A 14636-nucleotide genomic window follows, 5' to 3' on the forward strand; every position below is an offset into this window, starting at 1 on the left:
CTTAAATCAAGATCTTGGAGTGTTATAATGGATAAGTAACACGCCGTGGCACACGGCTCCCTCGCACCCTCTCGCGGGCTCCGCGACCCCCCGCGTCCGGCCGAGCTACCCTCTCCGCCCGGATTGGTGCGCGCCGGCGTCTCGCGCGCCCCATCGATCCGGCCCGAGCGCCAATGGCCGCCTAGCGCACGCCCCCGGCGCCCTCGCGCGCGAGACGACCCCTCCACCGCAGCGGCGGCGGCGGCGGCGGCGGCGGCGGCAGCGGCGGCAGCGGAAGACAGAGCCGTCAGCCGAGTCACACTTGTCGTCGAGTAACCAGCGGATCGAGCTGCGTCCGCGTGTGCGCGCCCGATACATCGGCAGCCCCCAGCGATCCCAGCGCCGATCAGCGCGCCGACGACTTTTTCCGGCTGACGCGATAGTGAGCCGCCTCACTGGCGCGCGCGACGCCGCGGAGAGGAGGATTCAGTGCAATCACGCGGCCATGGCCCGCGCGTCCGAGGGGCCGCGCTAGCGGACATGGGAGCTGCGCGCCGAGGGGATCTCGCTGCCGTGGCCCCGCTAGTGACTGTGCACCACTGACAGGTTTGCGGAACCGCGAGCGCGATGCTCGGCTGAGGCGCGAGCCGCCCGCTGAACCGCAATGTCCGGCGAGACGGAGATCGAGGTGTCGGTCGTCTCCGAGGAGGACCTCGAGCTGGAAGCGTCCCGCAGCAGCCCGACGCCCGGCGACATGCTGCTCCAGGACGGCAAGAACGGCAAGTCGAGCTGCCTCTCCTCGACCAACCCCTTCGGCTTCGAGGTCGGCAAGGCGGCCCTGCGCCCGGCCTGCAACCCCCAGTACACGTCCTTCAGCATCTCCAGCATCCTGGGCCGCGCCGAGTCGCCGCCGTCGGACTCGGCCTCCGCCGGCAGGGCCTCGCCGGCCAGCCAGCACCAGCTGCACAACAAGAACAACAACGGCAGCGCCGCCGGCAACAGGGAGAGCCAGGGCAGGAGCTCGGCCAGCCCCGGCGCGAGGCTCCGGCCGACGGAGGCCGCGGGGCTGGCCGGGATCACCACCTCCAGCAGCAGTGCCGCGAGCTTCGCAGCGCCCGAGGCCAACAGCTCGCTCATCAGCCAGCAGGCCTCCGCGGACCTCAGCATGCTCTCGAGGTACGTTGCCACTAGTCGTACTAATCCGCGGAAGGCATGGACTGCCGGGCGCACACGGCGTATTGATCAAAAACTTTTGTCGATGGCCTCGCTCTCTCTCTCTCTCTCTCTCTCTCCGCCCGGCTTTCGCGATTGAGCAGCCTTTCGACTTTGCCCCTTTGAAAAGCCGAACGTTCTCTGCTAAAGGGAGCGAGGGGGCGAGGGGGGGGGGGAGACGTTGCTACTTCTCAGCGCGCGCGCAAACACGAACCACAATATCCAGCTGAATAGTATGCTTCTTATGCTCTCTGTGTACGTACGTTTTTCTTTGAGATCGATTCGCGTTTTGACGATGCACGGCGTACTTGCGCGTCTACACAAGTTTAATCACATCAGGAGTCGAATGCTAAACAGAGCCGGATAATTACGGGGTTTGCCGACGACTCGATTAAATCATCCAGATCGAGCGTGCAAATGAAAGTGCAGTTGCTGTCTGCGACGGCGGGCGCCGAATCAGATTTTATCTATGGAAATTAGCGGGCGCGCGGAAGGTTCCCCCCGCGCTCGTGCCATCTGCCTTTTGTCACTGCGTGTTTTGATCGATATCCCCAGTAAGTGTCGTCCTCCATTACGAGCGATGGTCTTGTTTTTCGAGGAGAGAAAATTCGTAGGTCAAAGGTAAAAGGCTCTGTGCGTCAGCAGTAATAATCCAAACCGCCCCGCGCGGCGGGCTTTAATGAGATTAGGCCTGTTCTACATTTAGACGCCGGTTCCGCGGATAAGGTGGAGAAAAAATAAAAAATTAGCCGGGCTTAACTTGCGATGCTTCGCGCGCGCGCGCGCGCGTGTCTGCATCCGCGAGCGGATCGATGGCCTTTTACCACTACAGCTCTCAGCCCACTTTCCCGCGATTCCCGATCGATCGGCCCGAAAACATCAGTCTCGCTACTCCGACTCATTAAGCCGCATCAGAATGGATTCGTGAAAGGAGCGCGGTGGCGCGTGGGCGTGCGCCGCGTACTTAGAGGAGAAGGAGAGAAAAAAGGGGACGCGTGCCGAGTCGGAGATTACATTATATATATATATACAGATCTCGCGTCGGGAGAATGGACCGCGTAATGGGTCTATTAGGCTGTCTCATTTAATAACGGCAACGAGCTCCACTCGGCGAGTACACCCCCTCGCTCTGTGTATATATCGCTCCGGACGGATCTCTACAAGTTTGGCTCTCGCCGTCTGGCTCTTCTTTCTCTCGGGGGTGTTTGGGGGCTGATGCGTGCCAGAGATTATCGCCGAGTGGAATTAGAGGAGATGGGATTTCGGCCTCGCTCTTGGTGGTCGATGGGGTTTATCGTGATTCCGGAATTTCGTTGACGCATCAGCGTCGCTATATGTATAGAGGAGCAATTTTCGCGTGTTTTTTAATTCGAAAAAGACCAGCGATACGAGGGTGCGAGACCCGGGGGTTCGAGATGATCATTTTATCAGATGCCCTGCGCCTCGTGTTGCTTGTTTTCCAGCCGCTTGCCATTTGATCAGCTCCACGCACACACCCCTGCACTCGACACTCGTTATACAAGGACGACGCACAGCGGGAAACTAATCTTCAGTTTTGACAATCAAAATTGCGCGATCGGCCGGCGCAGTGAAAATCTGGAAATGTAAGCTTGCGCGCGTACAAAGAGATTCGCAGCAGTAGCGGATTGTATAATCAGTTAGCCAAGACGTAGATAGTGGATCGATCGACCGGTTAAAGGCCCCCGAAGATTCCCGCGGGAGTCTCGCTTCCTCATAAGGAGCTCTATACGCAACTTTCCGTCGGCGCAGCTTAATTATTCACGGCGGATCTTAGGCGGCCGTCGAAAGGGCGTACCTGCGCCCGCGCCTCTTACATCCCGAGAGCAGCTCTGAATTACAAATCGGCGTGTGCGAGCTGGAGAGGCTTGGATTTTTAATACACAGAGCCGATCGATACGTCGAATATTTTTCGAATAACCAAACCGCCAGCTGACGTAATCGCCTGAAATAATAATCTCTAATCCGCTCTAATGCACGAAAACTCTTCACGCTCGATCGCAGTAATCGAGCGCATTTGCGCTCGATCAGCTGAACCGAGTATGGCATTGTCTCTCTCTCTCTCTCTTCGCGGCGAAGCACAAATTTTCGTAACAATTCAGCCCCCCTCACCTTAATTCCTCGGGCGCAAATCCCTTAACGGATCATTTCGCTTCTCGGCGGACACGGCGCAGGCACTCTGAGAACAGGCAAAGACTCTCTCCCGGTTTATACAGGCGTAAGCAGATCGGGCTTCTCGAGATTCTTATCTGGCAAGAGACGCGCGCACCGCGTCGGTTTCTTTTATCTTCGAGGATTTTCGGCTCGCTTTGCGCTTTTTTCCAGCGCTAGAGGGTGTCGTAACTCGAAAAAAATGTATACGGTAAAAATCCGTTGTTCCGAATTAATTAACGGGTTTCAATGAGTACACGTGTAAAAATTTCGCGCCCCGGGGAGTCGCCAAGAATAATTTCTATAACCGCATCCTGTACTTCCGGCGAAGGTACAAAATTACGATAATGCAGAGAGGCCGCGATGACACGTGGAAACATGCTTAATTAACGATGTGTCGAGGAGAGAAAAGAAAGCCGAGAACAATATTCGAGCGAAAAACAGGAGCAGAGCCAGGCTCTCGTTAATTACAGCCCGGCGATGAATGATTCGTTAATTAGGCTCGTATCGCGCGAGAGTCTGCCGCTTTCAGAGGAAGCTGCGCGATAAAAAGCGCCGAGCTGATGAATTAGCGGAGATGTAGCAGTAGGCGGGGGCGAGCATCTCGATTAGTGTCTTGTGAAATTGAAAATAGTGCATAATCCAGCTGCTGCGAGAGCCGATAACTCGCGGCACGATGATCGAAAAACGCTTCTGGTGAAAGATAATAGAGGAGCTCGTCGTCGAGGCGGACTAATTTGCCGAAAAGATTCGACATCGTCTTCGATGAAAAGTAGCTTCCTCGCTCGCTCTCTCTCTCTCTCTCTTTCTCTCCCCCCTCGTGCCCTAAGGCTTCAATTATACACGACGGCGCGTAGTAGTGGTGGTAGTAAACCACCGAGCGCAATCGACCACTTTCAGAGGGAGAGAGAGAGAGACGCTCGCGGGGCTATGACTATACTCGACGTAACGATGCACAACAAAAGGTATCGAGTTGCAGCGGCGGCGTTCGCTAACGAATGCTACTGCTCGGGCTGTAGTATATTCGGAAGAGCGTCTCGAATCTTTGCACGCGTCTCTCTCTCTCTCTATGATCAGCGCGAGATAATCGAAGGCCGACTAATTGGCGCGCTTTTTCGAATTTCGATTGATCGAGGATTACGACACCTCCCAGTCTCTCCGTTGGCAAACGGCTCTCGAAACTCAGCTCTCAACAGCCCTCGGGCACAAAGAGCCCTTGTAAGTATAATACAAGCGGCGCTAGAGAGAGAGAGAGCGGAGGAAGACGCGCATTCGGAATTATACGCTGGGCGTAAGTAAGCTGTTTGGCTGTTTATACCTGCTCGAGGGCCCGCCGCTTACAAACAGACGGTCGTCCACGGGTTTCCTCCTTTTATCTCCGCCTCACGTCTTCGAGCGTCTTTTTTCGCGCCCTTCGATAAGATCGAAACTCGAAAAAAGGATGAGCGGAATTAAAAGCGAGTATAAGAGGAAAGAAAGTGGCGAAGAAAGAGGAGACGTCGCAGGGGTCCGAGGAGTCACGCATGGGGCTTCGCGAAGCCTCTCCTCTCCTCCCTGCGCGTATCACCCTTCGCTGCGCTACATCTTCCTCGGCGGGCGCAGGTATAGCGCGCAATCCTCACCTGCGATTGTCGAGCTCTCAGTACGCGGAGTCCGCTCGATTCGCGAAAAATCAAAGTATCGATTTCGCCTTAAAATGTTGTGATGCGGGGAGTATGCGAGCATCTGTAAACGTTGTTTGGCAAATGAATGTTTTCGTTTATTTCCGTAATTACTTAATAACGAAAACCCGATACGCGCACGGCTGGGAGTAAGAGAGCGGCCGGCCGGCGTTATTTACAAACACATTAATATTCCCGACGATTCGTCGGAAAGTGTAAAACTCGATTTAATCGGAATATTTTCCGGCGTATCGCGTTACAAATGAATAAGATACGATGCAGCTCAATGAAACGTGTTATCTCGTCTGCTTTCAGGCTGGGCTTGATGTCCTCGATAATAGCGAGCCGCTACCCGGTGGGCATAGGCGTCGGCAGCGTCTTCTTCCCCTCGACGCTGCAGCACCTGCACCAGCAGCACCAGCACCACTCGCGACTGACGGCGGCGGCGGTGGCCTCGGCCTCGGCCTCGGGCCAGTCCGAGGCGATGGCCGAGGCCGACGGCATGAGGGCAGTTCTGCCAGGAAACGCCGCCTGGCCCTTCCCCTGGAACAGGCCCCACGGCCTGCAGGGCCTCGAGCACCCCACGCCCAGCGAGCCGGCCGGGGTGAGCTTCAGCAGGATCAGCCCGACGTCGGGCTCGTTCCCGCAGAGAGGTGAGTCGTAAATCACGAATGATACGAAAAATACAGGAAAAACGTCGCGAAAGCGTGTCCACCAACTCGCGCGCTCAAATCGTCGTAATCAAACAAAATCGACGGCCGCGTCATGACGGGCTCTGCATCATTTATACACTTTGTGTGTACACGCGGGGCGACACTGCAAGCGCGCGATTCGAGTAAAAATCCCTGTCGCGCGCGTTCGAATATTGACGAGTCATCCATGGCCGGGAATAAAAAGAACACGCGGCGATCGCCACGAAAATAAACGTATCCATCCAATCGCGACGAGCGCGCGGGTGTACCGTAATCCGCGAAGCTGGAAAAAAAAATAACGCGGATTGCGCCGCAGTCGTCCCTTTGAAATCATCAAAGTCGCAAAAGCACTTGAAACCTGATTCGTTTCCCTGCGCGGGCGAGAGCTATGGGCCAGACAAAACAGCTTTATTTTTATGTGTTTATAAAAAAAAGTGCGCGCGCGTGAGATGATTGGATTTGGAGAAATGTTTTTAAATGCGCTCGCGGTCAACTTTCCGCTCTTTGTTCCCGCGCGCGCGCACTTTTTATCGGCGATTTTTACCGCGCGAGTTTATATGCGCAATTTGAATATAAAGGGGGGGGAGCTCGGCGAGTTTACGGCTCTGCGTGCGTTTATTGTTCGCTGGAAAAAGAGAGTTTTCGCGCAAAAAATTATGACGATATTTATTTATTCAATTAAAAACATCATAAAATCGAGCCGCTGCCGCTGCGCGAACGGTGAAGCGAAAGCTCTCGGCGGGGCGGGGCGAAGAATTTCGCTGAATAGCGCGTATATTTAGATCAGGGGAATTTATTAATTCAAAAAAAAAAAACGAAAACAAAACGCTATTTCGCTGAGTATGTTTAAAAACTACGTGAGATTGTCGTCGACAGCGACGTGCGTCGACCGGCAGGGAATAAAATATTTCTCTCTCGCCGCGGCGGTTCTTCGCATTAGCTATGCAGATCCCACTTGTATAGTGCTCGGCAATCCAATTAATGCCGCGTCGCTTATTGACCATTCAACAATCCAGTTTGCAGTGCGACGAATAGTGGCTTTTTACGCGGCACTTTATTATCTCCTCGGCTGTAATTTTTCTCAGAAAACATATACTGATGCAGCGATAATCCGGTTTCGTGGGAATGTCAACTTTTAATTTTGAATTAGAACCGCTGTTCCTGTCAATGTTGAAACGCGAGAAGACCGGCGCGGTAAGCGAGTTTACTGCAAATCGCTTTAGGCAATAAATAAAGCCCGAGTTTGTTTCTGTGTCTGACATTTGAAACAAGCGTTACAAGTCGCGTGCCTTCTAATCCAGCCAAATTGCATTAGCTCAACGTTTTGATCCGAGCAGTAGCTCTGGAATCGCGTCATCGAAGGCGCTAGACATATAACGGAATCTCCGCTGTCTGGGACAATAAGCTCCCAATTAACGGGACAGAGCCGCGCGGCGCGAAAAAGTGTCACCCTGCGCTGCAGCGAGTATATATAACGGGGTCGCGCAAGTGAAATTAGTCGATTTATCGTCTCGTTAAAGACACGCTGAACTGCGGACGGGAAGCAGCGAGGGAGAGAAAGCGAGCTCTCTCGCTCGCGCAGGGGCTTAAAAGGAGAAAAACGAAAGCAAGTCGCTATTAAGACTTAGTTTGATGCGGAAGCCCCGCAGCGCTTTGCGTTTCTGGCCGAGAAAAAGCTGCCGAGGCTCCGTGAGCGAGAGGGCAGTAGCTTCCCTCTTATACGTCATATATATATATATACCGTTTCACCTGTGTATATTCATCGCGCAAATGGCTACTCGACTACTTAATCGCTCTTGCGTGCGCTCGCACACGTGTGTCTGTATGTGTGGTTATTCGATTAAGAAGCTAATGACACTAACTCGATGATGACAAGTGCCGTAGTTACGGCGTATGCAACCGTCGCTATCTTGGCGCAACCGAAGAGCGGCGCGATTGGCCCTCGCTCCGTCAGGGCTGATTCGAAACCATGCCCATCGGTGTATTGACGTTATTCGGCTCTCCATCTCTCCAGCGCGTAGCTATATACCTGTAAGCAACCGAGACACCTTAGTAAGGTTAATCGGCCGCCGGAGCACTCTCCAGCAAAATGTGCTGTATCGACAAGGCCGCTTTCTCTCGTCCCGTCTATATACACCGCGCGCAAGGGCTGAAGACGCGCCTATCGAGTATTAGTGTAAGTGCGGCCGCGGTACTTACTCCGCGCAGCAGCAAAACGATCGACGGGTATAAGGCGATCGACGTTGGTTTGTCGCGGCGGAAGCCCTGCGGAAGCCCTACACACTCGCGCGTTGTATACACACACACACACATGCGCGCGCGCGCGCGCGGAGCCGCTGTAAGTATATCGTATACGGCGATTCGGGGAGACGTCGGCTCTTAACTATTTCAGCGAGCGTGTTTTGCTTTGTTTGATTGCGCTATCATTCATCCCGCCTATTTTTCGCGGTGATGAGTTATTCGCAAGAACGGAAGCATAATTACGCTTTTTTTCTGTTTTCGTTTGAAATAACGCTTCAGGAAAAAATTATCAATAGCAATGAAAGGGATATTTTATTTTCGCATGAAAAAATTGCACATCTCGTGCGATAAAAGAAGTATACGAGCGCGAGCGCGGCCGAAAATTAAAAATGATGTCCATTCGTTGATTGCGTATAATCACCCTCCGAAATAACCAGCGCGGAACACGCTATTCCGCTAAAAACCCTCATTCGCGGGCCGATCGCAATTTCGCGTGACTAATGAACCATGTATAGGTATATCGAATATCAATCGGTTGGCTACGCGAGTTTGCGTTTTTTTTTTTGCAGTTGTATAGGAGTATAACAGTAGAGGAGATCGATCGCCTGGAGGAAAATTCGGAGATTCGCAAACTATATGGTCGGGCAATTCGTCAATTTGCGGAGCACGGGACGCGAGAGACGAACTCACAAGCGACGCTTTGGCTGATCGATCGGCGGACAATAATTTTCGAATAGTTTTGACCAGGCTTTGCCGGCCGGGATTCCATAAGCGCGCGCGAGCGATGAATTGATAATTAAGCATACGCGCTGCTCTATGATTCGATATGTATATCTATATGCGAGTTATTCCATTGAGGCAGTTATAGAGATGATTGTTGGATGGTTAATCGACAGTTGTCATTCGATTACCGTTGATTGGTATCAAGATTCAGAGGAAATATGAATAACACATAGAGCAGTCGCCGGTACATATAGTTATTCGCGAACGCGCGATGCGTCAAAAGCGTCAATGCGCGCATTCCCTAGTATAAGATGGAACTTATTTTCAACCAGCCACGCGTTTAACAACTCCATGACCGATTCCACTTGTTTTAATATCGATTCCATTGTCCGTTCCAGCAGAGGACCTGGAGGACGACGCGACGACGGAGGAGCGCGTGCGCCGCTCCAGGAGTCCCCTCAGCGGCGACGAGGCGTCCCACGACGAGCTGGGCGTCGACGACGACGGGCCCGACGGCGACGGGGACGGCGACAACCGCTCGGGCCTCCACGGCGGCAGCAACGGCAGCGGCCAGTCGGTCCAGGTCGGCGGCGACGGCCGCGACTCCAACAGCATGAAGCGCAAGAAGAAGACGCGCACCGTCTTCTCGAGGGCCCAGGTCTTCCAGCTCGAGAGCACCTTCGACATCAAGCGCTACCTCTCCTCCTCGGAGCGGGCCCAGCTCGCCCAGTCCCTGAGACTGACGGAGACGCAGGTGAGCGCCGCGACGTCAAGTATACTCGTAGCTTTCGCTCGACGCTAACCCCGAGCGGTGTCCTCTTGTTTGTTTGTTTTTCCGAGCGCAGGTGAAGATCTGGTTCCAGAACCGCCGCAACAAGTGGAAGCGGCAGCTGGCCGCCGAGCTGGAGACCAACAGCATCGTGCACGCGCAGCGCCTGGTCCGCGTGCCGATCCTCTACCACGAGGCCTCGGTGCCGCCGAGCAGCATCGGCTCGTCCGTCGGGCCCCAGGCCCCGGGCCCGCCCTCGGTCTCCTCGGCATCGGGGCTGGCCCACCCGGTCCCGGTCGGCGGCACCCCCACGACGGCCCAGCCCATCTTCTACCCCCACCACCACCACCACCACCACCACGTGGCGGCGGCCCACGGGCTGATGGCCCACCAGGTGCATCCGCAGCCGCCGCCGCCCCCGCCGCCGCCGCCCAACTCCCAGGCGGCCGTCACCTCGACGCAATAGCGCAACGGCTTCCGGGTGCTCAGCCTCTGCGGACTCGCGCGCGACTGAGCCGTCGGGGGCTTTTCTCTCTCTCTCTCTCTCTCTCTCTCTCTCTCTCTCTCTCTCTCTCTCTCTCTTTCTATCTCTCTGTGATGGTGATGACGATCTGCTCCGAGAGCGAATGACGCGCGGGACTTTTGAATTTATCGATCATAATTTGAGATCTGTGTATGTGTACATATATATATTAGGTAGATCCGTGTTTAAGTGCAGCTGTACGGTGGATGAATGGTGTACCTTGTATCATATATCCTTTCGTTTCTCGATGTCACGACGACGTTTCCAAAGACCGGAGTCGATGGCCTCGACTTGTAGCTTTAGTTTGCGCAGTTTTGCCTTTCGTTGCGCGCGAAATAAGAGTCAAACTGTATAAGTAACAATGAACGATATGAGCTGCAGGCGTTGATGTGCGTGTTGCATAGACTTTCGACGTTTCGATTCGCGGTAGGTTCCTACGAGTACGAGATATATATATATATATATCTCGTATAAGTATATAAATATACATATGATTATGTGGCGACATTGACCGCAGCGGATAAAAGTCGAAATAATTGTTTCTTTTTTTCAAAGGAAAAACGAAAAATAATATTTATTGGTGCTTAATCACTGGCTCTGCTTTTTATTGCCCTACACCCGTCCCTCCCGCCGCGATCCACACAACAACGCTCCAGTAGTATTAATGTACAAATTTAATCTGGCGCGATAATAACAATGTTCCGCAGCGCGATAGCTGGCGCGATGAACCGTCAGAATCGGAGCTATAAATCATAATGAAGCGGAGCGGGATGATACAGGTTGTTGGCTAATTTCGTTACACTAAACAAATTAAAGCGATCTAGTCCGCGGGTTTAGCAATATTCCGCTGATCGAATTCTGTCCGCGAAACCCGACCGTCGAAGGAGGGCTGGGGGGAGGGGAAAAAACTCGGGAGATTGAATTGAACGCAGCGTCGCGTGCAGGAGAGAAGATGCGCAGGTACGCGCGCATAAAAGCCGGCACACGAGAGAAATCACTTCCGAGTCGAAGATATCCGGCGGAAGGCTTTGTTCCGGGGCGCGATGGAGAGAGAGAGAGCGAGTTTTGTTCTCTCCGTCTCGCTCCCTTTCTGCCTTTATCTCAGTTTTTCTAGATCGCTGCGCTTCCGCGCTCATCGTGCGTGACGCGCGCATTGTTTGCCCCGTGTAATCCTGAAAATTCATCGCCCGATACTCGCGATTTTCGCTTCGCCGGATACTCATCTGCGGATGCGCGTTTACCGAGGTAAAAACGCCAGCCGAGAAACGATTACGCATATTTAAGAGCAGCGGCGGCAAAGACAGCCGCTTTTGTGCAGCCGCTGCGTTTCCCAGGGATGAGTTTTCGCGCGATGTTTTTCATGCGCCGATCGAATCGGGTGGGTCAGAAATGTCGAGAAGCGTCCCAGAAGCGAGAATCTCGTGCGGTGAAAAGCTCCGGCGCCGAGATAACACACGCGTATCTCCCTCGCGCGCAGCACTTCAATCATCGCTTCCCTTTCTCGTGTGCGCGCGCGCGCCGAAGAAGAACTGCGCACCTTGTACCCTTTCGCCTCTGATCTCTCTCTCTCTCTCTCTCTCCCTCTCTCTCTGCCGGAGCTTTTCATCCGCGCGCTCTCCTTGTGTTTTTCGAGCTCCCGTCTCTCGCGCGCTCACTCTTGTGTGCCATGCTCGCTTTGTCCTCGTTGTGAGCGCGAAGTGTGACTCTTGCGTTCTGGCCATTTGGGAATATATCGCGAGTCTTGCATAAAACGCGGCCGACTGGGCACGGCTGCGGAGATACGCACGTGCAGCGAGGGGCTGCGCTACTGGGAGCCGAGCATTGTGCGGAGAGGAGGCACACAGCCCGATGATCGACTTTCGCTGCCGAGTGCGAGAGATGCGAGGCTTTGATTCTTCTCGATGCAGCTCATCGAGGCTCGCTGGGTTTCCCGCGCGATCTGGCTCAATAATAGCCGAGCGAAGATGGACCGGTAGGTACGCCCGGCTACTCTCTATATTAGCCATATAATCCGCGCGTTAAATATCATCCCGTCCTCTTGCCGAGAAACGCCCGGAGGCGAGTCCGATCTCGAAAAGTGTCCCGCGCCTTCGAGACGAAGAAAGAGGAAAAAAACAGCGGGGATTACTCGCGTTTCTCGAAATCTCGACTCCGGCTCCAGTTTAGGGCAATTATCCGCGGCGTCCCGTTTCCGTGAAAAATCCCGTCCCATCGATCCTCGCCCGGCGCCGCTGCTACTACTGCACACAGCTACAGAGCTATCGAGTTTGCGCTCGAAAGTTTGTCGGGCCATTGTCTGGGGCGAAGCCGATGCCGAGAGTCGAGTTGCAGCTCGAGCGAGCCGCTGCAGCTTACTCGCTGTTTCTCGCACTTGAGCTGCGTGTCGGGATTTTCTTTTTTAATTTCTGAATTAGAGCGCCTCCGCCCTCCGGTCTCGCACGCCTCTTCGCTCGCCGCGGCAGCCGTGCGAAGAGTTTCGCGCTCGTATTTTTGACAAGGCTGGCTCGGTCCGAAAATAGCAAACAAAGACACGCGCGAGAGAGACGTCTGCGAATCACGGCGGCGAAGAAGCGGACACCCTCTTCGAGGGCTGGCTCTCTCGCTCTTTCGCTCTCCCTTCGAGTAACACGATCGGCCCACCTCAGGCAGACGACTATACTTCTCTCCGAGAAGGCTTCTGGCCGTCCCTGCTTACACGCCTTGGATTACCGCGACGAGGTGTAGCGCGCATTAGAGTGTGTATTTTTAGTGTACAAGAATATAGGCGAGGAGAGACGATTTTCCATTATATGACGAATAATGCTCTTAGCCGGCAATAAACGGCATGTAAGGGCGACACGCGAGCTCAGATTAAAATAATTTCCTCCTGAGTCTCGAAACACACGGCGCGCACATTAGCGGGGCCGATCGAGAGCGGCTCGTTCGCGTGTAATCAGAGGCACGCAATACAATGCCGCAGCTCTCTCACTCTCTCTCTCTCTCTCTCTCTCGCGAGAGTCAATCGAATTAACGCTCTATCTCGAGCGAGTCGTCATTTAATTATCGCCCGCGCACGGCTGAAATAAGAAGCGTGCGTCTCAATTAACTCGCCGCGACTTAATAGCCGAATCGCATGACGCGCGACCCTTTTTCGATCCTCCACGCACGCGTATACCTATAGATAGGTACATCGCGCCGTTCTCTGCCGCGAGGCTTTGGATAGGCATTTTTTTCCTCGTTCGCGAAATTCAATGCGGATTCGTTGCAATCATTCTGGATATATGCATTATGCACGTTAACATGACGTGAATAGGTATACAACGCTTCCATTCAGACGTCTATCGATGAATTGTCGAGTTTGATATGCGCGTAACGGCGTGTATTAATAATAAATACGGCCGGAGCGGGGCTTATTTTGTTATCATCAGAAAGCCTCAATCATGATGTCGAGCTCGAAACTTTATCGTACCTACGTTTTAACAATACACACACGAGCCGCGGCTAATCCCCTGCGGCTAGGTGTATAATATATATATAAAGAGACACCTAAGCGCCGAAATGGTCGTCATAGTTATATATACACACCCCCCTCGCACGCGATCTCGTTTATCACAAGCGCCTCGGCGATATTCGACGAATTAATCGGTTAATTAACTCGTATAGGTATATGGCCGTAGGCGCGCACCGCGCCAGATGACGGCCCGAGCAGCAGATGACGCCTCCCGGTCGAGGCTTATCTCGTCGGCTGTAAATAATAATGTTCGGCTTGACTCATTTGCGGTGCGTAATTGAAAGGGTGAGGATGACGTCGTTGCGGGAATTATCACCACCGCGCACGGAATTTCGCGTTTCCAGCGATTTTCTAAACGAGCAGGGCTGTCGAATTTGAATTTCGTAATAACCCACTCGAGCGAGTATAGGCAAAGATTTATTCACCGCGTGCGAATCCGAGTACAGAACGAGGCGACACAACAATAACCTAAATTATCCCCCCTGTATTCTTTCCAATTCATTTTAAAATAACGCTTCCACCGAGCCCGCGAATATCCGCTTAAAAGCCTGAATAATATTATTCTCTCTTCCGATTGATTATCGCTCTGAATCATTCATCCGCGCGGCTAATTTTCGATTCGGCGCGAATTAACTAATCGCGAAATTAACGAAAAAGCTAGCGCTCGCGGCAGCCTTGCCGTCGGATCTGGCGAGGTAAGCGACTATACGCGGGCCGAGGTGCGGCTGTGTGCGAGCGCGCGGGGCACAAGGGGTGGCATTTGCGCGCGCGTCCAGGCCACACCCCGAAGTCGGGGCTGCGACGAATGAGCGCGCGACTCGCCCCTGCGCCTCAAGTGCAACGATTTCAGCCGAGATATGTACGCGATCCCTTCCACTTCTCTGCTACCCTCTCCCCCCCGCGCGCACGTATACCTACTCCGCATACAGACGTACAGAGACGACGGTGGCGTTTAATTACCGAAGCCGAGTCCGTGTATACATGCCCACTTGCAGAAATTTATACGCGTAATGTGCAGCCGAGTTTCTCTCTCTCTCACTGTGTGGGTGTCTCCAAGTGCTATCTCTCCGCGGCTTAATCACTCGCGCGCGGCGCATTATCTTGCGGCTTATCTAGGAACGCTCGAGTGGAAAAAGTGCTCTTTGATTCGGCCGCCGCGCGAGGGAGCGAGCGGGTC

The 14636-nt window shown here is 53.8% G+C and overlaps 1 protein-coding gene across 2 annotated transcripts; it reads left to right on the top strand.

Moving 5' to 3' along the window:
• The first annotated feature begins 272 nt into the window (after window positions 1-272).
• Window positions 273-10558, top strand: LOC100117163 (homeobox protein HMX3). 2 transcript variants are annotated; one of them, XM_016990012.2, is made up of 4 exons: window positions 273-1155; window positions 5337-5674; window positions 9079-9431; window positions 9523-10558. In XM_016990012.2, the coding sequence occupies exons 1-4, from the start codon at window positions 644-646 to the stop codon at window positions 9910-9912; spliced, it is 1593 nt and encodes a 530-aa protein (XP_016845501.1). In that variant the 5' UTR covers window positions 273-643; the 3' UTR covers window positions 9913-10558. The 2 variants fall into 2 exon arrangements, with proteins under 2 accessions (XP_016845501.1, XP_001601482.2); XM_001601432.4 differs by having other exon boundaries at window positions 274-1155; window positions 9076-9431.
• Window positions 10559-14636: the final 4078 nt, after the last annotated feature.

This window comes from Nasonia vitripennis, chromosome 4, assembly GCF_009193385.2.
Source record: "Nasonia vitripennis strain AsymCx chromosome 4, Nvit_psr_1.1, whole genome shotgun sequence".
Lineage (NCBI taxonomy): Eukaryota > Metazoa > Arthropoda > Insecta > Hymenoptera > Pteromalidae > Nasonia > Nasonia vitripennis.